Source organism: Xiphophorus couchianus, chromosome 2, assembly GCF_001444195.1.
Source record: "Xiphophorus couchianus chromosome 2, X_couchianus-1.0, whole genome shotgun sequence".
Taxonomy (NCBI): Eukaryota; Metazoa; Chordata; class Actinopteri; order Cyprinodontiformes; family Poeciliidae; genus Xiphophorus; species Xiphophorus couchianus.
The window spans coordinates 15,159,590-15,180,969 of NC_040229.1; the positions used below are offsets into that span (position 1 = coordinate 15,159,590).

General features: G+C 38.0%; 2 protein-coding genes across 3 annotated transcripts; one reads left to right on the plus strand and one right to left on the minus strand.

Moving 5' to 3' along the window:
• The first annotated feature begins 343 nt into the window (after nucleotides 1-343).
• On the plus strand, nucleotides 344-13,997 carry ttc23 (tetratricopeptide repeat domain 23). 2 transcript variants are annotated; one of them, XM_028038141.1, is made up of 11 exons: nucleotides 344-636; nucleotides 1,115-1,268; nucleotides 1,713-1,836; nucleotides 2,366-2,525; nucleotides 2,621-2,746; nucleotides 8,200-8,371; nucleotides 8,485-8,590; nucleotides 9,317-9,444; nucleotides 10,236-10,385; nucleotides 12,035-12,117; nucleotides 13,263-13,997. In XM_028038141.1, exons 1-11 carry the CDS (start codon nucleotides 587-589, stop codon nucleotides 13,372-13,374), a joined length of 1,365 nt encoding a protein of 454 aa, XP_027893942.1. In that variant the 5' UTR covers nucleotides 344-586; the 3' UTR covers nucleotides 13,375-13,997. The 2 variants fall into 2 exon arrangements, with proteins under 2 accessions (XP_027893942.1, XP_027893934.1); XM_028038133.1 differs by lacking the exon at nucleotides 344-636 and adding an exon at nucleotides 673-754.
• On the minus strand, nucleotides 13,524-21,343 carry synm (synemin, intermediate filament protein). The gene is made up of 4 exons (XM_028038121.1): nucleotides 20,419-21,343; nucleotides 19,365-19,489; nucleotides 17,198-17,277; nucleotides 13,524-17,070 (listed from the first exon to the last, which is right to left on the minus strand). The coding sequence occupies exons 1-4, from the start codon at nucleotides 21,217-21,219 to the stop codon at nucleotides 15,065-15,067; spliced, it is 3,012 nt and encodes a 1,003-aa protein (XP_027893922.1). The 5' UTR covers nucleotides 21,220-21,343; the 3' UTR covers nucleotides 13,524-15,064.
• Nucleotides 21,344-21,380: the final 37 nt, after the last annotated feature.

Here is a 21,380-nt window from a genome sequence, read left to right on the forward strand (position 1 = left end):
TAATAAAACCATCACTTCGTAAAGATCACAACACTGATATAATTCTTCCCATGGCAAGTGAGGGAGACAATTACTTTTGTGTAACTATACTGACATCTTGTGGAGATAAATTGTATAACAGCATTTGAAAGATTTATTTTCATGTTTATTTATATCCCAATGAAATAATAACAATGACCTGAAAAATACTATAACTCACTAAAAATCAACTAAAGATAACTCAAGGAAAATCCAATGTAGCTTTAACAACGCGTTTTTGGTTCCACATGCCAAAAGCTTTGGAAAGTCTTCAATCATAACTGTTCTGAGCTGTCAGTGTTCTTGAATGTAGCCCACTTCCTTGTGCTTCTGTAGCAGTGAGTTAGCAACTGAGTGTGGCTTCAATAAGAGGCTACAGGCGGCGGCGGCTACAATAACAACGGATGTTTTCGATTATAATTCAGAAGCAATTTATGTTTAGGGCCTACTAACCTAAACACAAATTGATACTGTTTTATATCAGTATACAACAGCTTCTAGACAACAGGCAGCAGTGAAGCGACTCTGGCAGTGTAACCACGGCAACCGTCTTCAACGTTAGTTTACAATGGAAGACGATCAAGCAGAAATAAAAGAACGGAATCATTCCTCGACTGCGTAAGTATTCTTCCGACGTAGCGCCATAATACGGGATAGAGGGGTTAAAAATGGTAGTTTTCCAGGCAAACGGGAGACTTAACAGATATGGTAAAATTTCTGGAAACTCTACAGTGAGGTAAATGAAGAAGAAACACTAACCAAAAATGCTAAGACAAAGAGACGTCCTGCAGTTTTGTGTTAGCGAGACTTTGTACGCAACCTGTTTGTTGTTTATTTGCTGAGCCTGCTGGGCCGTTTGGCGGCCAGGCAAATATACAGTTTTATATTGGAAAAAAAAATACAAATATTTATTTTACCTGAATTTTTTGCGCTATAATTGTTTTTATTTTATTAGTTTTTTATTTTATTTTAATTGTGCTACGTACTTGAGTACAATTTTTGGTTACCCACTTCTGCTTGTAATAAAAAAAACAAACTATTCCAGTCCAGAAATAGCATTGTAGTGCAAATGTGTTTTCTTCCACCAAACATTCAGGTCCCTTGAGAGTGATGAAAGTACCAACAGTGGTCGATTCTCCGACAGACCTACAGAAGTAAAATATGACAAGGATGAGTTTTTGATGATGTCTCCAGAAGAAAAACTCAAACACTTCAGATGTCGAGCTCAGACGAACAAGGACAACCAGAAGGTAACAAGACAGAATATATGTATTCTCTCTCTATGTATATATAGTGCTCCAAAAAAAGATGAGTTATTTGGACATGTTTCACGTGTTTAGAACAATTATGGAGGGTGTATGTAAACATGTACATTGAAAATTCTAAATACTTCCCATGACATGCAAGTGTCCAACATCAAAGTGTCATCAAATTTTTCTAAAGTTGTACTGAACAACAACGTTTTTAATAAAGATATAAACTAATTTTAAAAAGATTTTATCAACCTTCATTTTTGTTGTAAAAATACATCTAAAGAAATAAGGTGAGTCTCAACTTCACACAATATTTTTTTCTTTTTTTTTCATATAGGTATGTTAAAGGAAAAAGTATATTTGATTGTTATAACAAATGTTTGCGTCACGTTTGGTGAATTATACAAATGGCTCTAACATTGTTGAACTCTGTGTGTTCAGTTTGATGCATGCATCCAGGACTTGGTGCGATGTGTGGCTCTGACACGACTTGTGTGTGGGGAGAAACAGTTAGAACTCGCACAGGCTCATGCCAGGCTGGCTAAAGCATACTTTCAATTCAAAGGTAATATTAAATGATTCCTTTTGTATCAGTGCATCGAAAGAGTGATTGGATCCCATAGATTTTTTTCTGTTTTTGGTTGCATGAATAAATGCAGAAAGCATTTTTTAAATTATTTTATTTATTATGCGAAAAGCTATTCATACAGTCTTAAACTACCACTTGTGAAGTAATTATTCCCTAAAACAAGTAGCTGGTTGTTCCACTTTTAGTGGCAATAGTTAGGAATTTACTGTCAGCCTTTCACATTTCTGTGGAAGAGTTTTGATCCACTCGTCTTTCTTGAATTATTACAATGCATCTACATGGTTATGATTTTCAAACATAAAGTCATGCCGCTGCATCATTTAAGTCTGGTCTTGAAGTCACTCCAAAATTTTTTCACACAAATTTCACATCAGTATGGATGATGTTCCTGTGTGATTGTCAAATCATTCGTCAGCTTGCGTTTTTTGTTTCTTCTTCCAAACACCACATATTAATTATTAGTAGTTTCTTTTTAATAACAACATAAATTCTGCTTTATTATTAGGTTGGGGACTCCAAGCCCTGGAGCATTTGGCAGTTGCCAAAGAGTTGCTTCTTTTTCGCTCCTCCGTCTCGGCCTACAGTGAAGATGAAAAGCTTGAGGTTCTCGCATGCCGTCTAAGTGTGCACCTCACAAAAGGAGGGGCTTCACTTCTTACAGACAAATATCCTTTAATAAAATTCTGGGAGGTCAATAATACAAACTGTATTGTAAAAGTAAACTCAAAATAAAAGTTCAAAAAGACCTTGACCATTAAACTTTGGAGGAGGCGGTCTCATCTTTCCAGGAGGCAGATAAAGTTCTGATGGAGCTTTATCAACATGGTGATATGAACCTGGAAGAGAAGATAAAGACTCAGCTGGAAATCACCAGTGGTCTATGCAGGTACAAGATATCGACAAGAGAAGAATATATGTGTGTAGTTTTGTTATTTTTGGCTGGAAAATACAAAAAACAGTTACTTTGTTGCAGCTAGCTTTTACATTAAAATATAAAAATTATTAAAGTGAAACTCACCCCCAAATCATCTTTTGCTGATAAACTGATTATTATTATTTGGGGTTCTATCTTTATCCCTTTGTGCGATTTTTGACATTTTTGTGCAGTTCTTTTAGCTCTGCATTATTTGACCTAAAATCGTCTCACTACTTGCCTCTTTGGTCAAATGGTTCTGAGGCTCTTGAATGTTCGTGCTGGTTGCAGCGGTACAACACAACACTCTCTGCCTCCGTCCTCTTTTGCCCCCAGCCATTCTCTGGAAAGTCAGGAGTTGGGGTAGCAGCTTTGCAATGGCGACTGGCGAGCTTTGATCAATAACCTTTACTTGGTTTTACCAATATGAGATTTATTGCAATGTGGACACAGAGTGGAATGAGTCTCCTGTGCTCTAACTATTTATCACTATTTTGAAAAAAAGTCACTAGAGTTGTCTGAAAAATTGATAAATATAGCAACAAAGTGAATAAGTTGAGAACAGTCCTTCTTTCCTCCTCACCACAGCTCTATGCCCCCTCCGCTCATCCCCTCACACTTGGCCATGTTTCTTGGCTCTGTCCACTTTGCTGGATTCTTTCAAAGTTTGCCAGGGATGGGGTTTTGCTTTCAGAAGGGGGTTAATTACACTTTGATATTAAAAACCTTTTTATAATTATCAACCATATGTGTATAATATGAATTACTGCATGTTTTATAGGTGTTCTGAAAAATGGTAAATTGCTTATGCATTAAGTTAATACTATTGGTTCAAGTTAAGTTAAACCTCACAGGATGGTTAATAAATAAATAAGTTATTAAATCCAGTGGAAGGTTTAGGTCAATATGGGTAAAAATATGTACATTCACATTAGTTTTTGAAGCATGGAATTGCAACTTTTTTTTAACAACAAAAAATGTATACAGGTAAATAGTTAGTTTAGCCAATAGATGGCGGTATATTACTGCAAGTTGAAAGGCGTGTTTGGCGAGTTGTTGTGTGGCATAGATGTTTGTATTTCACATTCGCTTGAACAAAACTTGAATTTTCCTCAAGCTTTGGTCTCTAATGTTTGCAGATGCTTTTGGGTGGGTTGCTGCATTTGTATTTAATCACTAATAATGTGTTCTGCTTGATTGTTTGGATTTGGCTTCCATCTTTATTTGTGGATCTTTTAAACCTCACAAAGCTTGTCTGTGCTTTTTTCTTTTTAGATTTGTGTAACTTAACAAATGTTGAACTTACGTTTACTTGATTTGTTTCCTTTATTTTGTTTTTAGTTAACAACAGGGGCACCAAAGCTGGTATTAAATGCTCAGGAAAAGATTAAAGCATTAAAGGATCACGGTGGAGACAGCTAGCACGTAGATCATGAGCTGCACAGTGAGACAGTCTGTTGTGGTAACATAAGATGGCAACCACTTGTCATAGTTCAGCCCACTTGGGATAAAGTGTACCACAACTGGAAAAGGGTACACAACTGTTTTCTTTTTTTATGCATTATGGGTGTTTGGAGAAAAGAGAATCAAATTCAGTAGGTCTCCAAGCAAAACATGAAAGGCCTGGAGAAATCTGATCTTTACATCTGTACATCATGTACTTAGTCTCAGCACTTTTATTTTAGCCAAAGATTGTAACTCTAGTTCAATCTGTCCAAAATAATTGGTACTGAAGTCTTAAACTTAATCTTTGTGAATTTAAAATCCTGGTGTAAAGTTCTGTTTAGAGACAAGCAGCTATCCTTCTAAACAAACCCGCCTTGTTTATTCTCTTTCTATAGTTATTGTCATAAACCTCAACATTTTAAATGCTAAATAACCTCCATAGAGCATCAGATGGATTTTTTTTTAGGTATTTTGCACACATTGTACCTAGAATTTGTTTAAACCTATTGAGGAATATGAACTAACTGTTATAATCTGCTGTGTAAACTTACGAAATAAAAGAATGTGTGTGGTCTTTCTTTTTGCAATGACTGTGTTTGCAAAAAGATTTACATTCATCCTAGTATTTAATGGTGATCCTTACTTCAAATCAAAAGCTGTGTATATAAGTGAGCTATACTTAGGGGAATTTTTAAATGATACCATCTTTATCTGTTTCTGAGAGTCAGTGTTTGTTGACGTGTGTGGTTGAAAAAATGTGCAGACTGGCTGGTGTGTGTAAGCTAGCTAAATCTCCTTTGTTGGATGATGACTAAGAATTTGGCACGTTGCTAAAAGCTCTGTCAGTCAACACTGTTGTGATAGAGGGGAATGTTCCCACAAAAGCCTGGAACAATAAAGTAAACTCCGCTCTAGTTGTGGATTCGTTTTCCAAATATTCCATGAAGTTTCAGATCCAGCCTCAAGGTGCTCATTCAGCCACTAGGATGTGATTTACTGTTCAAAATCTTAAACTTTATTTGTTTGTCCCTAATATTTGGCCTTTTTTTCTGGATTTTTATGGTTACCTCCGTAAATGAATTCATTTTGTCAAAAGGTTTTAATTGGATAAATATTGTGGTGTATTTCAGAAAACTACTGCTGGTTGGATAATGAATACAGAAAAACTCTCTAAAGTAAAATGCAGTTTTTTCTCAAGTCTTGCATTAGTATTTGTTAAATTTTGCAAACAAAACTTTTCAAGAAAGAGTAAATGAAAACTGATGTACAAAGGACGTAAAGTCCAATCAAGTCATTGAAGTACAACTGTATCAGTAACAAAAGAAGCTGCTGAAAAAGTGAAGACTGACAGGTCAGGTTGAAAGTCTTCCCTCTGGTTGCATAGACTATGGGATATTTATATTATTAATTTTGTACCTGCCTGTTTAGGAAAGTTACTAATGAAATAATTTTTGAAATGTTTTCTGTCTATTAACGACACGTACAATTTTCATCTGTCTGGATGTACATGATCTGAAGCTCTCCAGATGTATTAGAACAAGATTTTTGTCCCTCTGTTTTGTTTCATTTACCTAAGGGAAGCCCAGGAAAACTCACGTCAGCCATGTTCTGGAAACATTTACAAAAAGGACACTATGTGGCTTGCTTGGCAGCCTTACTCCCTGCTTTGTGGACTCTTGATATTTTTCAATAGAATTTGTCATGTTGCCTTTTGGTCAGGAAGGATGCAGAGTGAATGAAAGGATAGAAAGGCCTTGTTTTACTTTACCCATGCTGACAGAAGGGAAGGACTCAATGTGAGAATTTAGCTGTGGCTTCAGCCAATGTTTTGCCATAAATGGATCTGAAGTGAACTTTAATGGGTGGGGATCTTCTGCTGTCCATCAACTCATGCTAGTGCAGTCAAAGAACCATTGGAAAATTTGAAGAAATTGGCTTTTATACCATAATCTGCAAATGCTCCAATGGATCCAAATTCATTCACTCCAGAGACATGATTATGGCAGAATTCAGTCAATACTGGCAAGCATGGAGTCTTGGTCCCCACACATTCTGGCCTTACTGATCAAAGTGCCTTTGATCAAAGATTTTATATAACAAGTGTCATACAAATGGATCTTATTCTAAACTTTCACTTTTGTATCGGATGACCAAAACAAACAGAGTTTCTATAATGCTCTTGTTAGTAATGAAGCCAAACACTGCACAGCTCTGAGTCTTTTGCCCTTCCCTTGCACTAGAGCTAAATTAAATTTAGAGTCCATTAGATAGTTTGAAGCTGTTAATGCTGTAGCTTTGTGGATCCTTTGTCCTGCTGGTGGTTAACTGAACCTTCAAATATCACAGTGTAAAAGGAAATTACCTACAAAAGAGTGGGGAGCTTAAGAAGAACAAATAAACCATGAATTATTATAGATGCAGTGCACATTTCTCTTGTGCCATTTGGTCCAATTCCAGATGTGCTTAGGTGGTTTCCCCTGACTCACCAAGAATGTCCCCTAATTTAGACATCCTGGAAGAAGAAAGAAACCAAGCACAGATTAGGAGCTGTGCAAGTCCTTAACCTTCAGAGGAAACAGACAGAAAGTTGGGCTGATGGCATAAAGAAAGTATACAGGGTTGTTTCTCTACTTACAGTCTTTAATGCAACACTAATTAGCTGCAGAAAACTACTCTGCAGGATGCCAGCTTGTCTGGTCTTTAGTTGCTGTAGGAACATGATTTAGACTTACAGTGATGACACAAGTGTTATTGTGTACTTTCAACTAAAAGTAGGACAAAATGTGAATTTACATTTTAACAGTTTTATTTAAATATGCTGCAGTGAAAATACAGTTGCCTCCCTACAAATTTCTTCAATATTTTATTCATCATACTAAAATGTTTCAGAGCACACTGCCACATGAAGGGCTGGATACCACCATCTGAAAAAAATCTGTATGGCAACATTCTAAAGAAATTAGGGTACAGAAGAAACACAAAGTCATTGATACCATCAATCTGGAAAAGGTTACAAATCCACTCCTAAAACCTCCGGACCCCAGAGGAACAGTTATCCATATAGAAAAAAACATGGAACCTGAAGAAGAATATCCATCAGTTTGTGATGTGAAGGCTTGGTACATGTTTGGTGCACTTGAGGCAATCATCTGAAGTACTGTACATCAGCAAGTCCACTTGTGGTTTCATCAAAGTTTGAACTTAAATCTAATTGTATGACCTTAAATAGTTTGTCCATGTTCAAAATCCCTCCTGTGTAAATAAACTGAAACAAATCTGCAAACAAGAGTTTTCCAGATTTCCCTCACAGCGATGTGTAAGACTCCATCCATCCATCCATTTTCTGTGTACCCTTGTCCCTTAGAGGGGTCAGGAGGTGCTGGTACCTATCTCCAGCTAATGTTCCAGGCAGAGGTGGGGTACACCCTGGACAGGTCGCCAGTCTGTCGCAGGGCAACACAGAAACAGACAGAACACACACCCTTGCACATACACACTCACACCTAGGGAGAATTTAGAAAGACCAATTAATCTAACAGTCATGTTTTTGGACTGTGGGAGGAAGCCGGAGAATCTGGAGAGAACCCATGCATGCACAGGGAGAACATGCAAACTCCGTGCAGAAAGACCCCGGGCCGGGAATCGAACCTTGAACTGCACCACTGTGCAGCCCCTGTGAAAGACTCATTACCAATAATTAGTTACTAATGCTTGATAGTAGTTGTTGCTACCACAGGCGGCACAACCAGGAAGTGTAGGTTTATCTTTTTGTTTTCATAAATATTCTGCAAGGTTGGTGTGGATAGCTTTTCCCTTCATAAATCATCATTTGAAAACTGCATTTTGCATTTACCCCTGCTGATCTGAAACATTTACTTAGTATGACAAAAAAGCAAAAAGAGAAGAAATCTTTCCCACAGCATTGCAGAATTTCCACTTCATCATTATGGTTATATTGCAAGTGTGTTTGTGTCTCATAGGGTTTATGCCAGGCAAAATCGACCAGAGGAGGCATTAAGCCAGTGTGAGAAGTCTTTGGACCTACTGAAGAATTGCAATAAGCATGAGAGGATGTGTGCTGTTTATAAAGACATGGCTACCATTGAACAGGATAGAGATCACTTGGACAAAGCTATAAACTATCTCTCCAAGGTTAGTAAACTTTTGTTGATCCCTTTTAGAACTTTGCCAACCTTTGTTACATAATTACCCTTCTTATTTGGTGGTTAGTGATCTGTCTTGTTTCACTTGATTGTTTCTGCTAGGCTCATACCATAGCTATGAGTCACAGTCCAGAGGATCTAGAGGGAGCTCAGATCTCCCACAGCCTGGCCATGATCCTTTCTACTGCACCAGACCAACATCACAATGGTGAGTGTGTTAATAGAAACTGGCTAGGTCTGTCAGAAGGGAAGGACTCAATGAGGCTAATTAGAATTAGAATATAATTGATTTCCCTTTAAGGCAAGTTCTTTAAGATCACTTTATAAATTAAGCATCAGCTTGAAAGCATCACGCTATATGGACCTAGAACGTATTTATAGAAGGTTCTAAGTGAACCCAGAAAAATAAAGTAATTATAAAAATAACATTTAAAAAACATATTTAAATATTTAGAGGGATACTTCTCTGATATAGGGAAGAATGCTTTAACTGTCTTAATTCAGAGTTTTCTTTAAGAACTTTTCATGTAACCTGTTTTGTTCTTTGATAAGTAGCCTATCAGAATTTCTTATAAGTAGGCAGAGTTTGTCTGCTGAGGGTTATCTGCATTACCTTCAGTCTTGAACTGAATAACATTGTATGTTATGAGAAACATTTTGATTAGTCAGTTATATTTTAGTTTGCACTCCTTTAAAATTTCTCCATTGTTTGTGTTGAGAGACCCCAGCTGTGAGAGGCATGGTTTGCTGCTGACTTAAAGGCAAATGCAATGTGAAGTCTAACATCTGAGATTATTTTTTTTTTGTTTTTGTTGTTGAAAAATCACCTTTGTTTTCATACAATGATATTGGATTCAAACTAGGATTCAAACTGCAAATCAGAGATTCTAAAAACTGTTGACTTGAATGTCTTGTTTACTCCATGTTGCTGTAGAAACTGCGGGTCACTATTTTGAGCAAAGTCTACGTGCTTACAGGAACTCTGTAGGCCCACTTGATCCAGCTTTTCTTGCTGCCCAGGATGACTTCTGTCGATATCTCTTGATTAATGGACAAGAGGAGGTTAGAAACGGTCTCCTAACATATCACCCTTTTCACTCAAATAGTACAACACCATAACTCCTTTGTAAAACATACAGAATAATCCTCCACATGCAATTTTGATACATGCAGTGCTGTGAAAAGTATTTGCCCCTTACAAATTTCAACTGTTTTTCTGCTTTTTTGTCACACTGATATGTTGTTGGACATTTAACAAATTTGTATTATCAAATAGATCATTTGAATAAATACAAAATCTAGTATTGAATCGACTGTGTCATTTATCAAGTAAAAAGCTATGCAAACCAACTCAAATGTTGTTCTATACCCTTTTGCAACCTCCTGGGTGAATAGTTGATGGGCTCTTGGAGTAAATAAGTGGTAGGCCACAGGGTCCTCATTGTTCTATGTGTTTCCTCTGTTTAGTTCTCATTGTAGTTTCTTGAAGTTTCAAAGCCTTACAAATGACTTTCTATCCATTTTCAGACTGTTGGATGTTTATGACTTTGTTTTTCATCTGCTCTTGAGGTTCTTTAAATTGGGGCATGATGTGTTACTTTTTAAGATCTTTTGGACTTCTTCCTGGTATCAAACAAGTTTTATTTAAGTGATTTCATGAGTTGCCTAACAGAAAATAGGCCTATGTGTTGGTGGTGAAACTGAATCACAAACTTGTTAATCACAGTTACTCCATAATTCAACAAGAGGAGATGGTTTCGAAAGATTTTCCCTGTATTTTTCCTAATAAATTGAATCAGAATTTGAAAAATGTTGTATTTTATGCTTTTATTTAACTTGTGCAATATCAACAGAAATGTTTGGAGATCCAGAGAGCCTCCCTTGAGTCTAAAATATCTACATTTGGCGACCTGAGCTCTGAGGTAGCAGAGACTCTTCAGCTGATTGGAGGTGTTGAAATGACTGAGGGCTGGGTGAACCAAGCCCACAGGACCATGACAAAGGTAATCGTGTGACACAATGCATACAATTTATGTAGAATTGTTTTTCCTGTTAAGATAGGAGAAGATGACATAGAAGGTATGTACGAGAATGTTATTATTACTGTCATCAAATATGACATTCGTATAAACATCGTTTGATTAAAGGTCAAGAGTCTGCATGTTTAAACACATTTAAACCAGTGAGATGATGACAAGCCAGTCCAGAATACACACAAAGAGTCCCTGTCATTTTGAGACAAGCTATTTCCACTGTCTCTTAAGAGCTGAATGTTATCAGAGTTACAGGCTAATCTTGGAAGAGGACAGTGTGCAGAGCCAACTTCCCTGGTGTAAAATATCACACAGAGTGACTTTGTTTTTCCTCAGTCAAACATAGATAGAAACTGACAGATCGGCAACAGAGGTTCAATGGCAGATTGCTATCTGCTGCACATTGATCCTAATTCGATCAGTCCCCTGAAACAAAACAACATTCCTGAGTTATTGTGCATATTTCCATAAATACCTACATATCTTGTTCATTTAATCAATCTTTATTTATATGTACAATAGTTTCATTTACTTCATATTATGTAATGAGTGGTGTCATTTTTCAAATACGGCATGATGGCTGCAGATTTGCCCTATGAGCTCACTTGTCCCGTCATGGTTAAGGTCTCTAAAGGACCTTATATGATTCTTGTAAGAACTTGCCTCTCAGTGAAGCACCCCAGTTGCTATGTTGTTTTGTTGTTGCTATCTGAGCAGAGAGGGGGTCCAAGAATGACAGGGTGGATCAAGGCTCACTCTATCTCCCCCACGTCGAAGTTGTAACCTTTCTGAAACACTCTAACCCACAGCGGATATGTCAGCAGGAATTATTTTCCAATGCTGTCATCATGAAACCGCTTCCAGTCTGATTGAGTAACCTGTTTTTGCAAAGAAACTCTGGCCTATACAGTGGATAGAATGCAAGAGAACTCCTAAAGACAAAGAACAATAGTTCATACAGACACAAAGTTGACTCCACCTCCATCCTCCTCTGCAGTATTGCTGAAAAGAACAGCCTTCCATTACATCAACCTTAGCAACCGTAAAAACATTCAAAAGGCCAGATGGATCTCTTCCAGAGTAACACTGTTTTGCTTTCCCCACTACAGAGGGGAGCTTTTCCCTCCCTTTCCTGGTTTGAAACATTTGCTTCTTGTTATTTATAATGATTGCAGAAAAGAGAGTCAAGTTTTTTCATCATATGTCATGCCAGTGTATGTTATCATATTCAGATGTTTTAACTTTTCTCTACTTTCAATTTGCTAAAAGAGTATGACATTACAGATTTGGACAATAATACCTCTGTTTTTTTGTTCGTTTGTTCTGCCAGATTGTGTACTGACAGAAAACTGTGGCTGTCTCAACCTTTACTCTCTCTACACTTAAGATTACTGAAGTGCTATCAGTAACAAGATGACAGATCCATCTTGTTTCATTTGACTCTCCGAGTGGTCAGCACATGTGTTATGTAAACTTTGGACAGCTACAGGGGTTATTTCGGTATGTTTAGTGCTTCCAGTATGTTGCTAGGATGTCAGTTTATTTCCATCCAGACTGAGTTGCACTTTTTATTTTCTACCTACCTATATCACTGTCATTGTTTTATGTTTCAATTTTAGTGCTTGGATGTACACAAGTTGCTGTATGGTCCTCAGCACAAGAAATCAAAAGCAGTCCAAAAAGCTGTGAACATGTTGGCAAGGTAACTCCTGGAGACGAAGATTAATTTACTGCTAAACTGTGTTAAATTTTAAGACATTTCAGTGTTGGAAATAAAGATGATTAAAGGGCATATATCATCGTGTTTTCAACTTTTGTTTTTAGCTATGTCCAGCCATTAAGCTCCCAGTGGTATTGTTGATCTCCAAAATCAAGAAAATCTTTAAAAAGCATGAGAGAAAAAACTACTATCTCATGGCAGCCAAGAACAAAGAGAGATTGTGTTATGTTTGGAATGCTGAATGCAGACATTGATACATAACACAATGAACAAGACAAAGATACTGATAGTAAAGTTCTGAAAATAAAGGTAAATTCATAAAATTTAAATATGTATATTAAGTAAGATAATGACAAGGACAAAGGGGACAATAAAAGTTATGAATCACATTCTTAGTGTAGTCGATTTGATACTTGAAAAACAAGCAGACCAAAGGGATTTTAAAGTGGTGAGCCCAATCTGTTGTGCTAGCATTCAGAATATGTAGTTTAGATTCCTATTCTGACCAGCATTATTACCTTGGTGTACATGGGTGTGCAACAGCCCTCCTATTTCTTCACTTTCTTTTCTCAAGATGAGTTTAGACATCAGTGTATGAACATTTCTTAATAAAATACAAAATATTTAATGGGGTGTCCTACTTTTTAACATGACTATATGATAATACCTTCTTTAAGTATGCATAAACTACTCATTTTAAAAATGTTCAGCTCTAAAAAAGTTTAACTGAGATTCATTCATGTTTTAAAGTGGACATGTCATGGTTTTAAGTCCTTCTTTTTCACTTCTAAATCATTTACTTATGATCTGTATAAAGCAGTACTGCAATGCTTTAGTGTGAATTCCTCGTTCGTGTAGCTTCACTGACCCTTAGTTTACTCCTGTTCCGAGGTGCGTTTAGTCAACTCACTTTTCTGCGATTTCTGTTTTTTTATGAGAATGAAACATTTCATGTGCCGCACTTCTAGACACTCAAAGCATACAAAAAAATTATTTAAGGGCTGAAAAGTGGATTTAGCTAGATTTGTTCCCTTTAAGGTTTTCTGACTCTAAAGTATGGTGTTATATGCCCTTTAATGTTAATAACTTCATGTTAGTGTATCAACTATGTAATGTTTGCTTTTCAGGGCACCTGAAGTGGTAAAGAGACAACAGCAAAGAAGAAGACAGACAAAATTAGACACATTTCCAGTTATACCATCCAGTGGTGAAAATGCTAACTCTACATTTGATGCTTGAAATCTCATTCTTCCCCACTTTTTTACCTTTGGACAAGGTTAATATGGTACCTCTAAAGGTTTGAGGCAGTAGATAATCATTATGTAAGCAATTAGTTTGTCTGGCCTATTATGTGAATTTACTGAAAAATAATGCACACAAAACATTCCAACAATATATATATTTTAATATTGTTAAGATATTCATCAATGAAATGCAGAAAGCCCAATCAGCCAAAGCAGTTGTATCATTTGTTTATCAGAAATCAGTAAAATGAAATACATATAATTTTGTTTGCTCCACATTCATTAAACATTGACTCATATCCTCTTTTTAAACCAATAGATTTTCCATATATTAATCTTAGTGAATAAAATGTGTTGGCACGTGGTATCCAGATACCAGTTTGCATGAAGATGCATTCCAAATTTATAAATGTTAATAGAGAAAAGATCACAAAATATGTGAAAACAGGATGTATCTGGGCACCTAAATGCAACAAATCTTTCTTTCTCTAACAGATAAGTGTGTTTATGCTAAATATCTCATGCCTGTGCTATATCACATAATGACAAATTGTTATTTCATAAATTGTTATAAAGTGAAATAATCAAACATGCTGAAAAGGTCTGAAACAAATAAAACAGACTGAATGCATTGCACACTAATTCTGCCTTGGCAAACAGCATACAAGACAACAACCCCTTGTGAACATTCAATGCCACTAAGCTGATGATCCACAAATAGTCCTGAACACTCTTAGGTCAGAGCAAAACTGAATCCCTCATGCCAACACTGTGATACCTAACATATATGCACAAACATACACAATATGTCTCACAAACATATTATCACCATTGCTGAAACATTAGAATTTTTGAATGTATCCTGCTTCTTCTAATTATTGCCTTCATTTATATGTAGATAGACTTCTTTAAAGTTGTTGATTAACTTGACCCCATCATCTTGTGTGAATCTTGACTATTTGCCATCAATCCAGTAATTCACAGCAGTGTAAAATAACATGTAAATATATTGTTAAAACAAACAACTTTTTCTCTATTTGTAGATTATATCTGTTGCTCAAAACACATTATTCTTCCTAAAACATACATAATTTCCTATCAGTAATGAATACAGGTAGATTATCAAAATACAGTTAGTTTTTTGTCACATTCAGTAGACATTTTCCACGTGAAATCCTAATTCAATCCATCCTTAATATTCAGTAATTTCATTTTAAATGTAACATATGTCCTCAGAATGTAACATCTACCAACATCACTCCATTTTGGTAAGGTGCTCAAGGCACAAGAAATCCCAATCTGCAAACGGTGCACAGCACCCATAACTCCCAGTGCCGGGTTGGTCTGTAATAAGTGTTGATCCAAAAGATTCAACAATATGGCACATGATGACTGAGTTAGTGGTCTGCTGTAAACTGTGAAATAGGCTTTTTAAAGCTCCACAAAGAAGTTTAATACCTAAAAAATGCAAAGTGTATAAGCCAAGCTATATGAAAGTAAAAATGAAGTTAATACAAAAATTGTAACCAACATCCACATTTGTCATGATAGATTGACTGGGGTTTGTAGTTCTAATACCTTGTCCGCATTAGTATGTCAATGTTAAAGCATCTGTTAGCAGAGCCACTGCCATGTTGCATAATAGCTTATGTATAAATGTGTACACTTTCTAAAAAAAATCCTGGTTAGTCTTCTGAGGGCCTTTCAAGGTAAACTATTGCAACTCTTTTTTCAGTAGAAATCTTCTCTGGGTTTTTTAAGAGTTGGGACTGCTCTGAGCTCTCCTCACCATGGTCACCCTGCTCCTCCATCTGGAAGGTGAAGGACTTTTCGGATGGTTCCAGTTTTATGTGTTTCTCAATTATTTTAGATGCAGATTCCTCTAGACTGCCAAAGCCTTCCAATCCCTCAGCATATGAAACCCCCTCTTCTTTGGACACTCTGATGCTGTACCCTGAACTGGCTCCTCCTTGGAAGGCTTTTTCAAGATCCAGGTTGGAAGATCTGAGAGCTTTCATTATCTGCTCTTCGGAAATATCATCTCCTTCCTCTAACAGCCCAGAGTCTTCAAGGGTTTGTGAGACATTTAGCTCTGCAACTATAGTCATGGTTCCATTATCACTTGACTGCTCAACTTTTTTGATTGCCACGTTTTGTGGACTTTCGCTGCTCATTTTTGTGAGGAAAACCAACTCTTCCCTCAAGGGACCAGAGACTGAGCTCTGTAGTGTCTCCAAGGCTCCCTTCAGCTGCTCTTTGGGTTCCAAAGAATCCTCTCTCAGGAACTCAAGCATGGATTCTTGCACTATAGGCGATACCCGAACTTCTTCTTCAATTATGCACTCTGGAAAACTTTCCTTGGGGATCGAGTGATTGCTTGACTTGTACTGGTATTCCTCACTTTCCTCCACTATCACTTTTCTCTGGGGAAGACTTTCGTCTTGGTAATACCTCTCATCAGACAGATCATCTACAATGCCATAATGGCCATATGACATTATTCCTCCACCATCTTCAGGTTCAGAAAGGTTTTCATCTGGTGTGGAAACAAAGTACTCATGAAACTCCTGCTCACGGGAGAAATTAGGAGATGTGTTTTTTCTAGAGAACTCCTGAATATGCACAGATCCACCACTGGGCTGGTCTGTGCCTCTTTTGGAGGCTATTGTGGCATTATCCTCACTCTTTTCTTCTTCAGAGTCGTGAGTTATGTTTTCCATCTCCTCAATTTGGAAATATCTTGAGGGCTCATAAGAACTTGATTTTCTATTTATTTCAATTTCAAGCTCCTCATCACTGAAAGACTCAATGGGTTCCTCAATAATTTCCACATTGACTGACTTATTTTCCATGTTTTCTCCCCCTTGAAGACTACTTATAAGGTTCTTAATCATGTTTCCTGTTGCTGTATCTTCTATGTCCTCCATTGATACCTTCTTCACACCGTGGCTCAGGAATTCCTCCAGGGCAGAGTCCTCGGAAACATCTATCTCTTCTTTGAATTTGGACTCCAGCACAATCTGTGTCTTAGTGGTGCCGTCTTCCTGCTCACTTTTCTCCACGTGATACCTGACCTTAGAGTCTCCTGATGAACATGCCTTGGCTTCTAAACCTGCAGGTTTGATCACTTTCTCAATAATCTCTTCTACAGATACAGAGTCCAGTATCTTTTTTTCAATTATAGTTTCTGCCTTCTCTTTGTCTTTGAACTCATCTGGATCATAACCTTTCTCTTTCTCATTGGACACCTGCCTTTTGCTTTCTGTGACAGTTTGAGCAATACTTTTTGCTGGGGGTGACACCACTCTTACGGACTTTGTCTCTGGTGAAAAACTGGCTTTGCTTTCATAAGGGACCTGTTTGAATCTCATGGTTTTCTCCTCTGCTACCGTTTTCTGTGCAGGCTTACTTATTTTGTTTTTATCCTGGCCAGTTTCGGTACTGGTAGTAGGCACAGAAGTGGCAGCCCGAGCTTTGTTGAACGAGATCATATCCCTTCTGGATGCTGGACTCTGATGCCGAGCCCTTCCTGCAACTGAAATGGGAATAACCCTGGAGGGACTTATGGACCCAGAAGAGGTCACAGGTGGTCTTCTCAGGTTTGTTGGTGATGCATACCGCATATCTATATGTCTTCTTGAGGTTAAGGTTGAAGTTCTTGGAGAGTAATGTTGGGCAGGCACCTTGATATCTAAGCCAGAAAAGAAATAATTGTAAATAATTCCTGCATTAACTGTGTAGCAAGCAATCTCATTTATCACAGTAAAACATTTATAAAAGATAATATTTTTACTGCAAATACTTTATTGGTACTATACCTATTATTCTCTCTCTTTGATGTTGGCTCATCCTCCTGTGAGCACCTTGCATACCAACTCTTTCACTTTCCAGGAGAGTCCTGAACAAAGACAAGAATAAATATCTTACATGAGTGCAAATGATATCAATGAGAGATGTCAAGGTGTTCCGGAGGGTTATGAAACAAACTTCAGGACGAATACCTCACAAGGTGATGCACATCATTCAGGTCTGCCATTTCATCCCCCTCAAACTGAATTCAAGACTTACAGGATGGTATGTATCCTGGACCTGACCATATAGGGTAGTAATCATAAAACTGTGATGCTAAGCCAATGTTATTTAAAATGTTAAAAAATAAGACATATTGTATTTAGCTGAAACGACTTACCTTTCCTTGGCCACGCTTCAGGAGTTAGCTAACCAAAGTGTCTGAAAAGAACAACCTCTCTGGAGCTTGCCTTTCAATAGACTGGCCTAAAAATAACAACTACAATGTTTGGCTGTCCATGTTCTATGCTATAAATCCCACAGCAAAAGCTGACTCGTGACACTTACAAAAACACATGGTGCTGTTGCCACATCTCCAAGGGAGTGTTCTGTTATCCAAATGTTTTATACAGACTAGATTTCCTAGCAGAGATCCATATAAAGTCATAATGAATGAGTGGAGGGAGTGTAATCATTAATCTTGTGAAGGCATTATTTGTAATGTATCAATATAAATTAGGTAATTATATTACAGGAAAAAGTCAGAAACATTTGAACAAAAACAGCTGAATAGTTACAGAAATACACTTCTTGCCCCTTTGTTAGGTATACTTGTTCAGCTGCTTGTGAACACAAATGTCTAATTATTAAATCACAATGCAACAACTTAGTGGATTTTGGCTTTTATATATAGTGAAAATACAAATGTTCACCAAAAGAATACCAGATCGAAAAAAAATGAGTCTGACTTTAAGCTGAGACATTAAATTGCTTGGGTTCGACTTTGGTGTAAACAACATTAACACATTTTGTTCTGCTATGTATTAATGGTTTGAGCTGGTGGTGGTGTGATGGTGAGGGAGATGTTCACTTGGCACAATTTAAGCTCCTTATTTCCATTTGAGAATTGCTTTAACACCATGGCATACCAATATGCTGTTGCTCTATCTCACAAAGTTTAGCTCTGGTTTCTAGAACATGACAATGAATTGACTTTACTCCAGTGGTCTTCATAGTCATCAGATCTCAGTTCAGTACAGCACCTTTGGAATGTGATGGAATAGGAGATGCACATATCCAGCCAACCATCCATTCATTATCCAACTTGCATATGCCATGTGGGGTGGTGAGGGATGCTGGTGCCTATCTCCAGTGGTCAACGAGCGAGAGGCCAGGTACACCCCGGACAGGTCGCCTGTCCATCTCAGGGAAGATGCACAAAATGACTGACAAATTTAATGTTAATTTGAAAATTAAATTGTCAGTATGAACCAGTGCCACTGGAATATTTTTGGCCCATAAGTCAAAGAAGCACAAAGAAGGTTATTTTTAGAGTGTCTAGAGGTCCAGAAATACAATTTTAGATTATTAGGTGAATAAAAAGTTATAACCATGCATACTCGCATACTGGCCTGCGAACTGAAAAAAAATAAATAAATAGACGGAAAATGTGAAGTCTGCACCGGGCTTCTAGCTGCAAAGCATTGATGGCAACCATCTTTCCATCAGGAAATCCCCTGTGAGTCATTTGTTTATGTAGGCTGGCCACATCTGTGGTCCAATGAGTTTGAAACTTAAAGTAAAAAACAATTTTTTTCAAAATTCTTGATAAACCCGAAATTTACTCTCTAACGGCAAACCTTTGTATTTGAACTAGGTTTGTATTCACATGTATTTTTACTCCAAATTATATTTGAATCTGAAAAAATCTTACCTGAAGGAGTCATTTCTTGAACAGTTTTATTTTTACATAGCCATTTTTTATGAAAATTGCATTACTTATTCCTTTTTTAAAATCATAATCTGCTTTGCTTAATTATGGAAAAAAAATATCTGGCCTGTAACCTGGTCTTTTTTATCAGTGAAAAGTCAAAATGTTGAAATAAATAAGAGCCTTCTACTCAGTGTGAATATTTACACAAAGTCATTATTTGTTTAGAATTTGAGAACAGAATTTAAAGCACAGTGATTCATCACCTGTATGCTGCCACCTCCATGCCCATATCCATTTTCACTTGGAGAAGGTGCTGATGTTCCCTCATTTTCTCTTCCATAGCCTCAGCCAGAATGTTTCTCTCATGTTCCAACTGCTCAATAATTATCTGAAAGAGAAAGAAAAAAATAAAGTTTCCATCATTTTAGTTAATTATGATATTATTAAAATCTTTTTATGCCAATTTATGTTGCAGTCCAGTTCATGCAAAAACAAATAAGAACACACTGAGTTGATCATCTAAAAACGGGGTTTAACTTTTTATTCTTATTTTTGTTGCACTGAAATGCATTTGTTGCTGTAATATTGTGACTTATTCACAGTACGACCATCGTTTTTATTCCCCAGCACCTTTGGGAAGCTAGTAAGGATTTGTCAGTCTGACAGCTAATTGGTTTAAGTGGCTGAAGTCATTTAGCAACTGTAAAGTGCTAGGGAGCCCTGCGACAGACTGGCGACCTGTCCAGGGTGTACCCCGCCTCTCGCCCGGAACGTAGCTGGAGTTGGGCACCAGCAACCCTCCCGACCCCATTAGGGACAAGGGTGAACAGAAAATGGATGGATGGATGGAAAGTGCTAGGGAGGAAGATTGTGTCCCAGCGTTTTAAGCCTTTTACCAAGGTCAAATGTCACATGCAGGAACCATATTTTTTTGTAGATATTTTAGCTCAAACTTAAATTAATTAAATCTGATATTTAGTCTCTGAAACATGCACTTAGCTTTGGTTATGCATGTCTTATGTATGAGACAACTATTTTGGAGTTATTCAGGCGTCTCACTTATGCATGATTTATTTGTTGCAGGCACTGAAAGCTGCAGCTGCATCAGAGCCATTATGGACTGTGGGTGTGGCTGAGGGACCATGCAGCCTCACCCCTCTCCCCTGGCTCGTCGGAATAATCAGTAGATTGTTCAGTTTGAATTCTTTGAAACTGTATATTGCATTTTTATTATTATTATTTTGGCGATTTTAACAAATAACGCATGTTAATATTGTTGACAAATGCTTTTTGCAGTTTAGTGACAGACCAACTCACCTGGTGTTCACTTAAATCCACTCGGAATTTGTCCTGCATGTGCATGAGCTCCTCTTCCAGACGCATTTGAACCTGGCCCTGTTTTTCCGCCTCCGTGCGCAGTTTGCCCAGCTCGGATGCGTACAGCATCTTCTCCTTCTGTAGGTCGCACAGCCTCGCCTGGTCCGCTTTGATCGACTGCTCCATCTCCTCCACTTTCTGTTGGTACATATCAAACGTCTCTATCCATCCCTCGGACAGCCCGCGGGCGTACTCCTGCACCTCCTCCACGGAAACCACCGGGGGCCCGTGATAAGTTTGAGTGATGATAGGCACTACCCGAGACTGCACCCGATGCCGGAGGTTGGCCGTCTCATACCTGTGCGCGTCCTCTAAGCGCTTGTACTCGCTCTCCAGTTGAAGGAGCCGCTGCTGCAGGTCGCTGTTAATTTTGTGCGCCTGCTGCAGCTCCTGCTCGCAGCCCTTCAGCTCGCCGCTGATGTCCCTGCACGCCTCGGTCTGCTCGCTGCACAGAGACCGGACCGTCTGCAACTCTCGCCATAGCTTCTCCCTCTCCATCTCCGCCTGGGACTTCTCGAAGGAGATCTGCCCCACCATTCTCCTCAGATCCTTCATATCTGCTTTGTACCTCTGCTCCCATTCCGCCGTCCCGCTGCCGCGCTTCAGTTTGTTAATTTCAGCTATAAGAAGCGCGTTTTCTTGCTCTAGCTGCTTGGTCCTGGATAGATACTGAGCAAGTCTGCTGTTCAGCTTTTGCAGTTGCTGTTTTTCGCTGTCAAAAGTTCTCTTGAAAGGAAGCATTCTGATCTGTTATAATTAAAATTCGGTTTCAAAAATGCTGCGTGCAGATGGGTTATTTGCGTGTGCTTCGGTGGGCTGAAGTGTGATGTAATTTGCGATCGGTGCCCTTTGACAAGTGCAGGAGGAGGAGGGCGGGTCCTGAACGCATCACAACCACAGGA

What these genes read in the sequence shown, in the direction of transcription:
- ttc23 (XM_028038133.1), top strand. Translation starts at nt 687, where the DNA reads ATGGTAGTTTTCCAGGCAAACGGGAGACTTAACAGATATGGTAAAATT. An exon ending in TCTGGAAACTCTACAGTGAG is followed by an intron (nt 755 to 1,114) that starts GTAAATGAAGAA and finishes CCAAACATTCAG; the next exon opens with GTCCCTTGAGAGTGATGAAA. An exon ending in GCTTCACTTCTTACAGACAA is followed by an intron (nt 2,526 to 2,620) that starts ATATCCTTTAAT and finishes TGACCATTAAAC; the next exon opens with TTTGGAGGAGGCGGTCTCAT.
- synm (XM_028038121.1), bottom strand. Translation starts at nt 21,219, where the DNA reads ATGCTTCCTTTCAAGAGAACTTTTGACAGCGAAAAACAGCAACTGCAA. An exon ending in ATGGAGGTGGCAGCATACAG is followed by an intron (nt 17,278 to 19,364) that starts GTGATGAATCAC and finishes GTCTTTGTTCAG; the next exon opens with GACTCTCCTGGAAAGTGAAA. An exon ending in TCAAAGAGAGAGAATAATAG is followed by an intron (nt 17,071 to 17,197) that starts GTATAGTACCAA and finishes TTTCTGGCTTAG; the next exon opens with ATATCAAGGTGCCTGCCCAA.